The sequence below is a fragment of the Caretta caretta genome, chromosome 3, assembly GCF_965140235.1.
Source record: "Caretta caretta isolate rCarCar2 chromosome 3, rCarCar1.hap1, whole genome shotgun sequence".
Lineage (NCBI taxonomy): Eukaryota > Metazoa > Chordata > Testudines > Cheloniidae > Caretta > Caretta caretta.
Window position 1 is genome coordinate 42027956 of NC_134208.1, and position 13910 is coordinate 42041865.

The 13910-nt window shown below is 45.7% G+C and overlaps 1 protein-coding gene across 1 annotated transcript; it reads right to left on the bottom strand.

Annotated features, from left to right (window-relative positions):
• Positions 1–791: 791 nt before the first annotated feature.
• LOC142071515 (uncharacterized) lies at positions 792–6223 on the bottom strand. Its single transcript, XM_075126456.1, has 2 exons — positions 5299–6223; positions 792–1383 (listed from the first exon to the last, which is right to left on the bottom strand). Exons 1-2 carry the CDS (start codon positions 6103–6105, stop codon positions 1006–1008), a joined length of 1185 nt encoding a protein of 394 aa, XP_074982557.1. The 5' UTR covers positions 6106–6223; the 3' UTR covers positions 792–1005.
• Positions 6224–13910: the final 7687 nt, after the last annotated feature.

Sequence of the window (13910 nt, forward strand, 5' to 3'; positions counted from 1 at the left end):
TTAGTATACTTAGTTACCATCCTTTATCTACTACAATCCTGGTTCTCAGGCCTTGAGCCCAGGCTAAGAAAGCCTCCCACAGTTGCTGTCCAAACAATCCAGTTCTCATGGTTCATATCTAGCCCTTGTCCTTGGATAGAGCAATGTGTGCATTGCTTCTACAAAACAGTCAGGGTGTGCCCTGCCTGCTTCCAGGTGAAATAGCTAAACATGAACCCTTCATCCCCCTGTTTTTTATTTAAAGATATTTGGCCATCTCAAGGTAGCCGTCAATTTGTTTTGTCATGCTATTTAACTCCCAGACAGACAAGGACATAACCTGGGGAGCTTTCCAGGGCAAAATTTTACAAAGTCTTAACAAGGAAGGAATACATTGTACACAGCAGCAGCAAAAAATAAGCCCAATGATTACAAACACAGAATAACCAAAAAGCTCAACATCTGCAATACAATCATCTGAAAGGGGTACACTTCTTTTACTACGGTTGTGGCCAGCAAAAGGCAATATAAGTGTCATTCTACTAAGACAGCAAAGGGTGCCATCACTTAAATTTGCAGAAATATAATTAAAGGTGCGTGAACCGCAAGTAAAAAACCATCCTGATGGTAGGATGATATGGCCATAATTATATGAAACATTAACAGCATGGGAACAATTTAAAAGGGGTTAAGAAATTTTTCGACAGCCCAAGGGCACCTTTGTACGAGTGCAGTTAACTACACGCGCACAGGTGACATTGTGAGCCCCGGCCGGGTACGGTGTGTGGAGGGATATAGCCGTGCGAGCAGAGTATAGTTGGCCGGGCCCCAATTAGCCATGCTAGAGTACTGGGAGGAAAGATTCGCATAAGCAGAGAACAGTGTCTTATTCTCCATCTCCTCAGGGTGATGACATACTGGAATAAGGCATGTACCTAACAAGTCTCCGGCTGCTACAGAATTAGATAAACAAAAGTGGGTAACATTTGCTATTGAAGCCAATCTTTCCCATATGTTATATGTCATTCAGGCTCGTAACGGGGGAAGCGCTTCCGAGCCAACCCCTACAGGAAATAGCAGGCACAAAAGGCACACAATCATCACAGAATTAGCAGTGATTTGGGCGAGAATCGCCACAAACAAAGTCTCAGGAGTCTCTGGCTGTTGATCTGCTGCCAGTCTTCGTTGGGCCGCGGCGACCAATGCTTTTACTGCTCCCCATGTCACGGGCCACTTTGGGACACTACGCCTCCTCCGTTTCCGTCCCGTCGTTGTCGACTCGGGGGGCAACGCGGTCTCCTCCAAGGTCAGCTGAAACTCTGGTATGGGATTTGACAGTCCCTGGTGCCATGCCATGTTGTTTAAGTGCCGGTCGCACACACCGAGCTGGAACCCACAACGGTCCTGCAGGGAGAGACACAGCAGCATATCCCCGACCCCAAGTGATTAGAGGTACTGGGCCCAGCCACTGTGGATCGGGCAGCTGACGGTAAAAGACACGCGGTCTTTCCAGTACCTCAGATTTGTGAAAATGCCGATCCGCAGGGGTCTGCTGATCTGCATTCAGTGTTAAATTATTTAAAGTAAACAAGAGGATATGCATTTGTTGTTGAATGTCTCCTAAGGTTCGGAGACGCAGCTCCCCTTGTTTTAATTGTTTATCTAGCAAGGTTTTGAGTGTGCGATTGGCACGTTCAACAATGGCTTGGCCCGTGGAATTATAAGGGATTCCGTGTTTAAGACGGACGTCCCAGCGGGCACAAAAGGTGGAGAGGGCTGCAGAGCAGTAGGCTGGGGCATTATCTATTTTAATTTGGCAGGGGCGACCCATAACAGAAAAGCAGGCCAGCAAATGGTGAATAACTTTGTTAGTGGCTTCCCCACGTTGTGGGGTTGCCCAAAGGAAGCCTGAATAAGTATCAACGGAAACATGTAAAAACGAATAGGGGCGAAATTGTGGCACATGAGTAACATCCATCTGCCACAGCTGATTTGCTGCGGTACTTCGGGGGTTAACGGCATAAGAAAAAGTAGGAGCAGCAGCAGCACAGTGGGGGCAGGAACGAACAATGGAACATGCATGATCAGCAGGAATGTGAAACTGCCGGGCCAAAACAGAGGCAGACTGATGAAAAAAGGCATGGCTTTCAATGGGGTCAGAAAAAAGGGAATTTACCTGACCACGCAACGCGCAATCAGCGCGTGCATTGCCCTCAGTGAGTGGCCCAGGCAGAGGGGTATGACTGCAAATATGAGCAACAAAGTAAGGGAAATGACAAGTGGCAAGAAGGTGCTGCAAAAACAAAAACAGGTGAAGGAGGTCTGCATCAACCTGAGGGGTAATGAGGGCAAGGGGTAAATGATCAATTACCTGATAAACATAATGGGTATCCACAATTAAATTAAAGGGACAATCAGCAAAAAATTGAAAGGCCAAAATAACAGCAGCTAATTCTGAACGCTGTGCAAAACGAGAATGCCAATGAGGGGGCTCACCCAACTGATAAGTGACTACACCTCGGTGGGGAGAGCCATCAGTAAAAAGAGTGACAGCGGAAACAATGGGTTGAGAGCGGCTAAGACAATGAACAACTAGGGGCACCTTTTGGGTAATGACCAACCAAGGATCTTTTGGAGGATTGTAAGAAATCTCTCCCACATAATCACAAAGAGCAACCTGCCAGGCCAAGGAGGTGTGGCACAAAGAGTCAAATTCAGTACAGGACAAGGGGAACACAATGGCAACTAAATCAGTGCCAGTGAGTTGCACTGCACGGTGGCGGGCTTTACGAACAAGATCAGATAGGGCATCTAAATACGGATAAATATTTCGAGGAGGGGTGGATGAAAGGTATAGCCATTCTATAATAGAGACGGCTGTGTCTGTACGGGGTACAAACAGAGCCGCAGTTGGTGTATGAGGGGTGGCAAGAAGAACCAATCGTAAGGGACAGACCTCTGGGAGTCTGTCCACAAACTGCTGACTCAATGCTGCATTGATTTGTCGAATGCAGGCAGTATGCTTTTCAGTGATGGCAATAACTGCACCAGGTGCACGGGCTCCACACAGGAGCTCAAACGACGGCTGCAGCATTGAAGTGGGGAGACGAAAGTAGGGCCGAATCCAATTTAAATGGCCCAAAATCTGTTGTAATTTAACAAGGGTTAGGGGTTGAGGTAGAATTAATTCCGGACGAACCGGAGCAGCATAGGTTTGTAAAACCTTATATCCGAGGTAGTGGTAGGGATAAGAGCGTTGGATTTTTTCTGGTGCCACTAACAGGCCATTTTGGCCGAGAATCTGAGATAAAGATTCAAGCTGTTGTGCCGTGACCCGGGGACCACTTAGCAAAATGTCATCCATGTAATGGTAGACCTTTAGCGAAGGGTACCGGGCACGGAAAGGGGCAAGGGCCCGATCCACAAAAAGCTGACACAAGGTTGGACTATTTTGCATCCCCTGGGGCAAGACCTTCCACTGATACCTTTGAGAGGGTTGCTGATTATTATATTGTGGCACCGTAAATGCAAATTTTTCGCGATCTTGAGGGCAAAGGGGGATGGTGAAAAACAATCTTTTAAATCTAACACACAAAGTTGATCGGTTTAAGGAATTAAATTTGGATTTGGTAAGCCAAATTGCAAGGGGCCCATAGGTTGGATGCGTTTATTTATTTCCCTTAAATCATGTAACAGCCGCCAAGCACCCGATTTTTTCTTAATAACGAACACCGGGGTGTTCCAGGGACTAGTGGAGCTCTCCAGTCGCTGTGCTTGCAAATGCTGCTGCACAAGCGAATGAAGCGCTTTTAGCTTTTCTAGAGGGAGGGGCCACTGGTCAATCCATACGGGCTCTAAGGATTGCATACCAAGGGTAATGCGGAGGGCACGGTGGGTGAGGGAGGGTTTTGGGCCATCAGATGTTAATATCGAGGGTGGTATCTAACTTTGTAAGTAAATCACGGCCCCAAATATTGAGGTGGACAGGGAGCACAAAAGGGCGGATAGTAGCAAGGGTACGGCCTCCCGGTTTAGAGACCGTGACCCAAGACAAACTTTGGCGCCCGGGTTTACTACCCCCGATCCCCCACAATTCTCTAGAAGGAACCGTAGGCCAACTAACCGGCCACTCCAGATCACGAATCACCGTAACGTCAGCTCCAGTGTCCACCAGCCCTGTAAAAGGAACATCATTTAAGAGAAGTGTTAACTGAGGTTTCGAGGGGCGGACTGACATTGTCAGAGCAACAAGTGGAGAAGACGCGCTGTGAGACGGCGAGTGAGACAACGTCGATCCAAAGCCGCCTCCGCCCCGAGTTCGATCCTCGGCAGCTGGAACCTGATAGGGGACTAAAATCAATTGTGCAATTGACCGTCCACGCGGGAGCGACTGTGGAAGACGAGTCCACACCTGAACCTTAATAATGCCAGTGTAATCAGCATCAATGACCCCTGGAATGACAAAAAAGCCCTGTTTCCCAGCATGTGAGCGAGGGAGAACAAGACCTACAAAGCCGGCAGGGAGAGGTCCCGTCACCTGTGTAGGTATGGCACAGACCTCCCCTGGCAGCCGAAAGTCAGTGTCCTTCTGCATGATCAAATCAAGCCCTGCACTTCCAGCAGTCGCCGCCCTCATAGAGTCTATGGATTTTAAGGCAGAGGAGCGGTTGTCTGAGTAGGAAACACCCCCGTTTGGCCCTGGGTTCAGGGGGGACCCGTCGCACGGTTTCCCGACCCGCTACGACACTGATTAGCCCAGTGATAACCTTTCCCACACTTGGGGCACTTCTTTGAGGGTCAGGCTGGTGCCTTAGATGAGCGGCACTCCCGCTGAAAATGACCCTCCTTACCACAGCGGTAACAATGCTTCCCCTCCTTCCCAGTTTTTCTCAGGGCGGCAGCCAGAACTCCAGCCTTGTGGGCTTGTGTGCCAATGTTCTGGCACGCCCGCAGCATGTCTGAGAGCTCTAAAATACCAGAGGCTTGTGCTGCCTGGAGAGCACGGCGGCAATCCTCGTTTGCATTTTCAACTGCCAATTTTAACAGGAGCTCGTGAGCTGCCTCAGTGTTATCCACCTGTCGGAGGATAGCCTCATGCAATCTGTTGGTAAAATCCAAAAAGGACTCTGAGGCACCCTGACAGATACTGACAAAGCTTTTGGTAGGCTTGCCTGAATCCGGGACCTTCTTGAAAGCATGCTGGGCACAGGTGGAAATAATGGGGAAGACGGCCTGAGGGAGTTAAGACTGCATCTCAATAGTAGCAAACGGGCCCTCCCCTGCCAAATGCTCATAAATGATACCGTGCTCTCTATGTACCTGAGCTTGGCGTTCTGCCATCTGCCGATACTCACTAAGCCAAATAACATACTGACTGGGTGACAACATCATGCGCAGCAGCGTTTTCCAATCCTCAGGGATTAGGGAGTACCCAGTACCTATCCCTTCAATGAGACCATGCACAAAGGTGCTAGTCAGGCCAAATTCACGAATTGCTTTCTTTACCTCTCTAACCACCGAGTATGGCAAAGTGGTCCAGGTGCCCACGGGGTTGCCCTGGTCATCATTCTGCCAGGTCACCGGGCAAACTGAGACCAGATCAGCCAGCTCCTCCGCTGTAAGATCCGATCGAGCTTTCGCTGCGTGAACCATTTGTTGCACCAGCGAAAGCTTCTGAGCAGATGCAGATGACCCTCCGGGGGGCCCCACGGGGGGAGGGTGATCACACACCGGCTCCGGTGGGGAAGGCCAGGGAGGCGGTGGTAATAGAGGCCCTGGGGGCGAAGCAGGGGGAGGGATGGTTGCAGGAGCGGATGGGGGTGGCGAGATCACCAGCCTCGCGAGGGAGGGTCTGTCCGAGGCGACACGCTGTATCGCGTCGCGGCAGAGGTGCCAGGCATGTAAAGCCTGCACGGGCGCCCGAGGCTGTTCGTGCAATGTCTGGCCCAATCGCTCCCAGTCCGCTAGCTTAAGGCTTCCGGCTTCAGGATACCACGGGCACTGGGCACGCACCTCCTGTAGCAGGAGAGTAAGTGCTCGAGCCGGGCAGTCATGCTGAGCCTTATGCAGCAAGTACTGCAGCTCATTGCGGTGTTGCACTTGCAAAGCAGAGAGGGAGCTTCCCATACTTACCACAATGAAAAATACTCACCGGGATCCACGAAGCGGATGAGTGACGCGTCTGAAACCCTTGCCGGGCGAGGTGAGTGCTGAGGGCCCCACGTTTGGGCGCCAGTTGTGGCGGTTCAATCATCAGACAGAACACAGCTTTATGCAAGCAAGCAGGCTGGTCAGTGGATATGGGCTGTTCTGCCCCCCCGCCTTCCACCTTCTCCTTTTATTATATTTCTCCCCCCTAAGCATTACACACTGCTACACAAAGGAATGTATGACGTTGATTAGTATACTTAGTTACCATCCTTTATCTACTACAATCCTGGTTCTCAGGCCTTGAGCCCAGGCTAAGAAAGCCTCCCACAGTTGCTGTCCAAACAATCAAGTTCTCATGATTCATATCTAGCCCTTGTCCTTGGATAGAGCAATGTGTGCATTGCTTCTACAAAACAGTCAGGGTGTGCCCTGCCTGCTTCCAGGTGGAATAGCTAAACATGAACCCTTCAATTATTATTTAAGGACAAAAGTTTAAAAATAAGAGATGACATGACTACATTCCAATGTAAACAAGAGTAGAATTGAAAAACCTCAGACATTTACACCTGGATTGCATCATCCATAAAGGCCAGAGTACGACCCCATATACACGATACTAAGCAATAACAAAAAAATGAAATGCACTCCCAATATCTATTCACATGTTTAGATATCATAGAATCACAAATGTAGGACTGGAAGGGACCTCCATAGGTCATTTAATCTAGCCCCTGTGCTGAGGCAGGACTAAGTATTATCTAGACCATCCCTGACAGGTTTTTGTCTAACCTGTTGTTAGTCTAAAAAAAAAAAAAATCCACACCTTTGATAGGTAACTTGTTCCAGTGCTCACTACCCTTACATTTAGCAAGTTTTTCCTATTCTCTATCCTAAATGTCCCATGCTGCAATGAAGTCCATTACTTCTTGTCCTGTCCTCAGTGGTTAAGGAGAACAATTTATAACTCCTCTTTCAAGCAATCTTAAGTAGTTGAAAATGGTTATCATGTCTCCCTTCAGTCTTTCTCTTTCCAGACTAAACAAACCCAATTTTCATCTTTCCTTGTCGGCCATATTTTCTGGAACTGTAATAATTTGTGTTGCTTTCTGTGATGGGGTCCATTCCCCACACTGTCCCTGAAAAATTTGAATTAGGCCCAGGGAATCCAGTCAGTCAATTAAGATTCAAATAGGGGAGATGTAATCTGAGTGGAGGGTGCTAATTAGAAGGAAGCTTACCTGTGTGGGAACAGGTAAGGCTTCTATAAAGCCAGGTGAAAAGTGGCAGGGAGTAAGGATGCACTTTCTCTCCTGGAGGTAAGGGATGATGGAAATAGGAACCCCTGAGAAAGGGCTTACCTAAGAGGGAGGGGATAAATGAGAGCATGGGGTCTCACTTAGCCTTGCCCTACTACACCTCCAGGAGGCATTAGAAGGGCTGAAGCTAATTCAGGTGGGGGCTGACCAGGAAGGAGAACTGATTGCTGGCTATCTCTCAGTGAGAGAATCCTGGCTATAGACAGGGTGTTGAGGTGGTCTGTTGGTAGACAGAGCCTCCCTGAAAGAAGGCAGGGAAGCAAGTTTGCAACAGGAAGCCCCAAGCAGATCTGGAGGAAATCTGCACAGGACTCTCGTGAGGGAGCAGGATGACTCCTGTTGAGTCAGGCACCGCCCTACCAGGGAAGGAGAAAACTTTCCTGCAGCAGAACTGCATGGGAGGTAGAAAGTGCCAAAAAGCTCTGTAGTGAGCTTGGGGAGGAGACTTGGAGGAAGGAGCTGATACACTGGGAGCTTGTGAAGAAGCTATGGGACTAAAAGACCTAAGACAGGGCATGGTAGGAAGTATTCTAGGGACACCGCAAGGGGTCTGTGTAGTCAGGCCTTGACAGCTTATTAAAGAGTCCCTGGACCAGAACCCAGGGGAGAGAGGGCATGGGTTCCCCTACTAGTTGCTGCGAAGTGGTATTGCATGGGGTAGTGAATAGGTAGACTGCCTGACTGACTGGGAGAGACAAAGTCAGGGCAGCAGGCAAGAAAGCTGCCTGATGCTGCCAGTGCAGAAGGCCTTTGTGATTTTCCCCTTCCGGGGGAATCTTTTAATATGGCCATTCTGGAATGTGGTGTCACAAAGCAGCTGTACCGCAGCTCTGAGTGGGAGGAGAGCTGCAATGGGGAAAGAGAAGAAAAAGGGTGCTGAACTATGTAGAGCTGCTTCCCAGCTGCTGCCAGTAGAAGGCACCCCAGTAGTGAGCCAAGCACCCTGTGACACTCTCCTCTGGACTTTCTCCAATTTGTCCACATCTTTCCTAAAGTGTGGTTCCCCAGACTGGACACAATAATCCTGATGTCTCTTCAGTGCTGAGTAGAGTGAAAAATATTTCTTGTCTTACTACAACAGTCCTACTAATACAGTCCAGAATGATGCTTGCTTGTTTTGTAACAGTATTATGTTGTTGACTCATTTGGTTTCTGATTCACCATAATCCCCAGATCCTTTTCTGCAGTACTCCTTCCGAGGCAGTCATTTCCCATTTTGTATTTGTGCAATTGATTATTCCTTCTTAAGTGTAGTACTTTTGTATTTGTCCTTACTGAATTTCATCCTGTTTACATACTATGTGTACTGATCTTATGGTGGGATTCCATACATTTGAATTTCTTCCATTTTTATTCTTGTGGTTTGATTTCATGAATTGACACCATACTGTTTCTATTCTGTCTCAAAATTCACTGAGTAGCCCCCCTCCCTTCCCCACATGCCCATGCAATTCATAACAAATAACTCCTCCCAGATATTGTACTGGCACCTATTTAAATTCCCAATGGGACTTGCAACTTTTACATGACCAGGAAATCCTTCTCACAAACTCACTCTGCTTCCCCCTCTTATGTGTAAGACTTTAACTTTCCTTAGCTCAGAGTGAAGACCATTAGAGTGACTTGTATTCTACTGTCTGGTTGTCTGCTCATATTGTTTTACTGAGTGTTCTAATGACAGGTTACATTTAATTCTTGTGAAGTTGCCACCTATGATGTGCTATGAGAGCAGATAACTGTCCCAAATAGAACAGGAGTACTTGTGGCACCTTAGTGTCTAAGGTGCCACAAGTATTCCTGTTCTGTTCTTTTTGTGGATACATACTAACATGGCTGCTACTCTGAAACCTGTCCCAAATAAGCATTCTGGCATGTAAAAACTATGATATGCTGTGGACTAGAATATGTGAAGATAATGTGAATAATAATTTACAAATTGTTGAAATTATTTGAGCACTTCTTTTTTTTAAAGTCTGTCTTTATCCTTTCCCAGTAACATCAGGCAGACTTAATTCTGGGCCAGTTTGGACAATTCTTTAAATATTAAACTATTTTTCTTAAACTGGTTTACATACCGAGATCTATTCTGCCATCAGTGTCACAAGTGCTACAATTTTAGCAATATGACAGTCACCAGCAGTAGACTCAAACATTCAATTTATAAGGAATTTCACTTTTAAATAAATTTCATGGATTATTGATGGCAAGAAGGACTCTTTTTTTGGCTTTCAGCTGACTTCACAAAAAATGCAGTTTTCCTTGAAATTATCTGTAACGATCAATTTAACATCCAGTAATTATACTGTTTGCTCATTTGCATTTTCCTGGCACAGTTTTGGGTGTGTACAAATGTACACAATGTGCGTACAGTGGTGGTATTTTTCAGAAGCTTTGAAATATTCTAGCTATGCCAGAGATACTTAAAATAGGGGAAAACTCAAAATTCAGCAAGATCTCTCATTTATATGCAATTGTTATCCATGCTACTTCGGCAATGAATATGACCACAGGCATGACTGTTTGTATGTGTCAGTCTATTACAGGCCTAGTGAACTCTGTAGTTTCAATTGGAACTAGAACAGTGACTTTGAAAGGGAGGAGGAGGGGAGAAATGTGGTATTTCTAGCCCTCCTGAACTTAAGGAATAATGGAAATTTGGTGAAGGACAATGATATTGCAAGATTTTCAGCTTGCTCTCAAGACCATAGTGATTGGACATGCCTCTAAACTTCTGGCTGTTCATCTGAGCAACTAAGATTTTTTTTTTTTTAGTTTATCGTGAACATTTTTAACTACTTTTTAAAATGAGCCCACTAGCAAGGAATGTGTGCACATAGACCATATGGCATTACACAGGACTTTGTTTTATTTTTTTTAAATGTCAACTAAAACCAGTGAGCTTTCACCTCTGCATTTTACCAGTCTAGGGCATGATCCAACGACCACTGAAATCCTGAGCAGCCTTTCTATTGACTTCAGTGGGCTTCAGATGAAGCCCTTAGCTCTATGTCAAAAAGGATGCAAAGAGATGGTGTGACATTTTTGGGGATCACCCAGACCAATGAGGGGTTTTCTCACTGCCTGCGGGTAACTTAATGCTATGGCTCAGAGCTCTGATACCAGTAGCCAGCCTAAAAACATAAATGTCTCATGCTGGCTTCCTTCACCCTAGTTAGTCTTGGCAGGGTGACACCAACAATCCTTCCACTTCCAAGTCTCCACAAATCTGCTACCCTGAGTTCTTAACTCAACTTTTCATCACCCCTCAAGAAATGAAAACTGTCCCCCATCCCATTATCACTTCACTGTGGGATACATGCACCATACAGGTTCCAAAATAGAGACCTGCTTAGTGTAAAAATAAAGTATGTTTTAATAATAAAGATTAAAAAAAATCAGCTTGAAAGAGGAAGTGGTAAGGAAAAGCAAACATATAAAAGTTACAAAGAAACAGACATAAGTGTCATGCAAATGTAACCTAGACACCCAATTGGAAAATCATAGAATCTCAGGGTTGGAAGGGACCTCAGGAGGTCATCTAGTCCAGCCCCCTGCTCAAAGCAGGACCAATCCCCAACTAAATCATCCCAGCCAGGGCTTTGTCAAGCCTGACCTTAAAAACCTCTAAGGAAGGATATTCCACCACCTCCCTAGGTAATGCATTCCAGTGTTCCACCACCTTCCTAGTGAAAGTTTTTTTCCTCATATCCAACCTAAACCTCCCCCACTGCAACTTGAGACCATTACTCCTTGTTCTGTCATCTGCTACCACTGAGAACGATCTAGATCCATCCTCTTTGGAACCCCCTTTCAGGTAGTTGAAAGAAGCTATCAAATCCCCCCTCATTCTTCTCTTCTGCAGACTAAACAATCCCAGTTCCCTCAGCCTCTCCTCATAAGTCATGTGTTCCAGTCTCCTAATCATTTTTGTTGCCCTCCGCTGGACTCTTTCCAATTTTTCCACATCCTTCTTGTAGTGTGAGGCCCAAAACTGGACATAGTACTCCAGATGAGGCCTCACCAATGTCAAATAGAGGGGAACAATCATGTCCCTCGATCTGCTGGCAATGCCCCTAATTATACATCCCAAAATGCCATTGGCCTTCTTGGCAACAAGGACACACTGTTGCCTCATATCCGGCTTCTTGTCCACTGTAACCCCTAGGTCCTTTTCTGCAGAACTGCTGCTGAGCCATTTCGTCCCTAGTCTGTAGCGGTGCATGGGATTCTTCCGTCCTAAGGGCAGGACTCTGCACTTGTCCTTGTTGAACGTCATCAGATTTATTTTGGCCCAATCCTCCAATTTGTCTAGGGCCCTCTGTAACCTATTCCGACCCTCCAGCATATCTACCTCTCCTCCCAGTTTAGTGTCATCCGCAAACTTGCTGAGGGTGCAATCCACACCATCCTCCAGATCATTAATGAAGATATTGAACAAAACCGACCCTTGGGGCACTCCGCTTGATACCGGCTGCCAACTAGACATGGAGTCATTGATCACTACCTGTTGAGCCCGACAATCTAGCCAACTTTCTATCCACCTTATAGTCCATTCATCCAGCCCATACTTCTTTAACTTGCTGGCAAGAATACTGTGGGAGACCATGTCAAAAGCTTTGCTAAAGTCAAGGAACAACATGTCCACTGCTTTCCCCTCATCCACAGAGCCAGTTATCTCGACATAAAAGGCAATTAGATTAGTCAGGCATGACTTGCCCTTGGTGAATCCATGCTGACTGTTCCTGATCACTTTCCTCTCCTCTAAGTGTTTCAGAATTGATTCCTTGAGGACCTTCTCCATGATTTTTGGAAAATGGTTGTAATCTGTGATCTCACCCCAAATAGAAGTGGGTGCACAAGCCTGTCACTTGAAAGCAGAGGTGACACTGGGAGGAACATGTGGTCACCTGCCCCCCATATTTAACTGCTTGGCTTGTAGTGAGCATGCACACATGGATAGAGCATGCTCAGTAACATCTGCTGAAGCCACTGTCCTTACTTGTGCCCCCCACCCACCCCATCTGCAGGCATGGTTCATCTTTGCTTGAAAGGGGTGCATTCAGTGTACTCTAAAAAGGCCTTTGAAGGGGCAGTTTATCCAGGGACACTGGCAGACTCTATCTCATTATCGAAACCCATCTATGGTCTGTAATCTCTTGGTCAGACCAATAAGACCCTGTAAAATTTATGCTGTACTTGCTCCCCATCACAGAAAGAGAAGGGAGAAATTTCATAATTTTCATGTTTTGTCTTGTTTCTTTGGATAACAGCATTGTTTTACTGTTTATATATTATACTGCAGGAGCAGACAAGGAATCAGTAATAGAACCTAATAAAGTAGCATTTGTAATACTTGGATGAACACTTGTTGGATAATTCCTGCTTTAGAAAAGAGAATTTTACAGATCAGGAAAGGTAAGGAGCTGATGAACCATTGTGTGACCCAGTAAATGCAAAAATATATTCAAATATGTTGCAGTATGGTTTATATAGTGTAATATGTAATGTTACCCATAGTAATATTTACATTGTGTTTGTTATATCCTGTAGATTCATGTTAGTCTCCTGCCTCCAAAAGATTATTCATTGTTGACAAAGCTGATGTGAGATTCAGTAATGCTGTTTAGCAGATGTCTAACTTAGTATTTCAGTAGTGACAGTAGGTACATTCAGAATGGCAATAGATACTGTGGCAAAGACTAAGCAGGACCCAGAGGTATATCTATTTATTTTAAATCTTCAGGCTCATTTTATTTCCCTTTTGGGTTACCTAGTAGCAATGACAGTTTTTTTTTTTTTTTGGTAAAGATTTTCTTGCCGAGCTTTGTTTTAGGCATGGTCAAGTTTTACATTTGTTGTCCTTGACTAAATGAGATAACATTTAGATTCTTTGTACCAGTTTTATGTGTTGACAGTAACTAGACAGAAACCACTATTCCCCTCCCCCCCCCAAAAAAAAGGGGGACTAGGAAGCTAAATAAAGTGGGACACCAATACTATGAATGCTAAGAAGATCAAATCTTGTGTACGTAATACACAGGGAATAATGGACATTTTCTGGGCAACTTGTTTTTTAACATATGTCTAAATGTCATCTCATCAATTTTCTATCTCTTGCAATTTTCTGAGATGAAACTTGCATGGATTTTTCTTACTTTGGGTGTCCTCTGACATTGATTTTTGTTACCAGGCCATAAATCTGTATGGAGGGTTATACTGAATTGTTAACAATTTTTTTTTCAGACTACTCTATCTGTATTAAATTTACAACCCCCCCCCCCCGCATTCCAATTCCTATGTAGTGTTTCCAGAGCCATTGGCAGTGTGGGAATAGATGGAAACAGTGACCTAGATTTAGTTCAGGGTCAGAATGCGCTATGAATGTTAATGAGTTTTTATACTGCTCATTTGAGTCCAAAGCCATCTTTGGTACTTTCTCCTCCGTGTGTCTTTTCCTTGGGCCTT

Bases quoted from the DNA above. Each gene is read 5' to 3' on its own strand.
- LOC142071515 (XM_075126456.1), bottom strand. From the start codon at position 6,105: ATGGGAAGCTCCCTCTCTGCTTTGCAAGTGCAACACCGCAATGAGCTG. The intron at 1,384-5,298 runs GTACATAGAGAG...CTCTCCCTGCAG, and splicing joins TGGCAGAACGCCAAGCTCAG to GACCGTTGTGGGTTCCAGCT.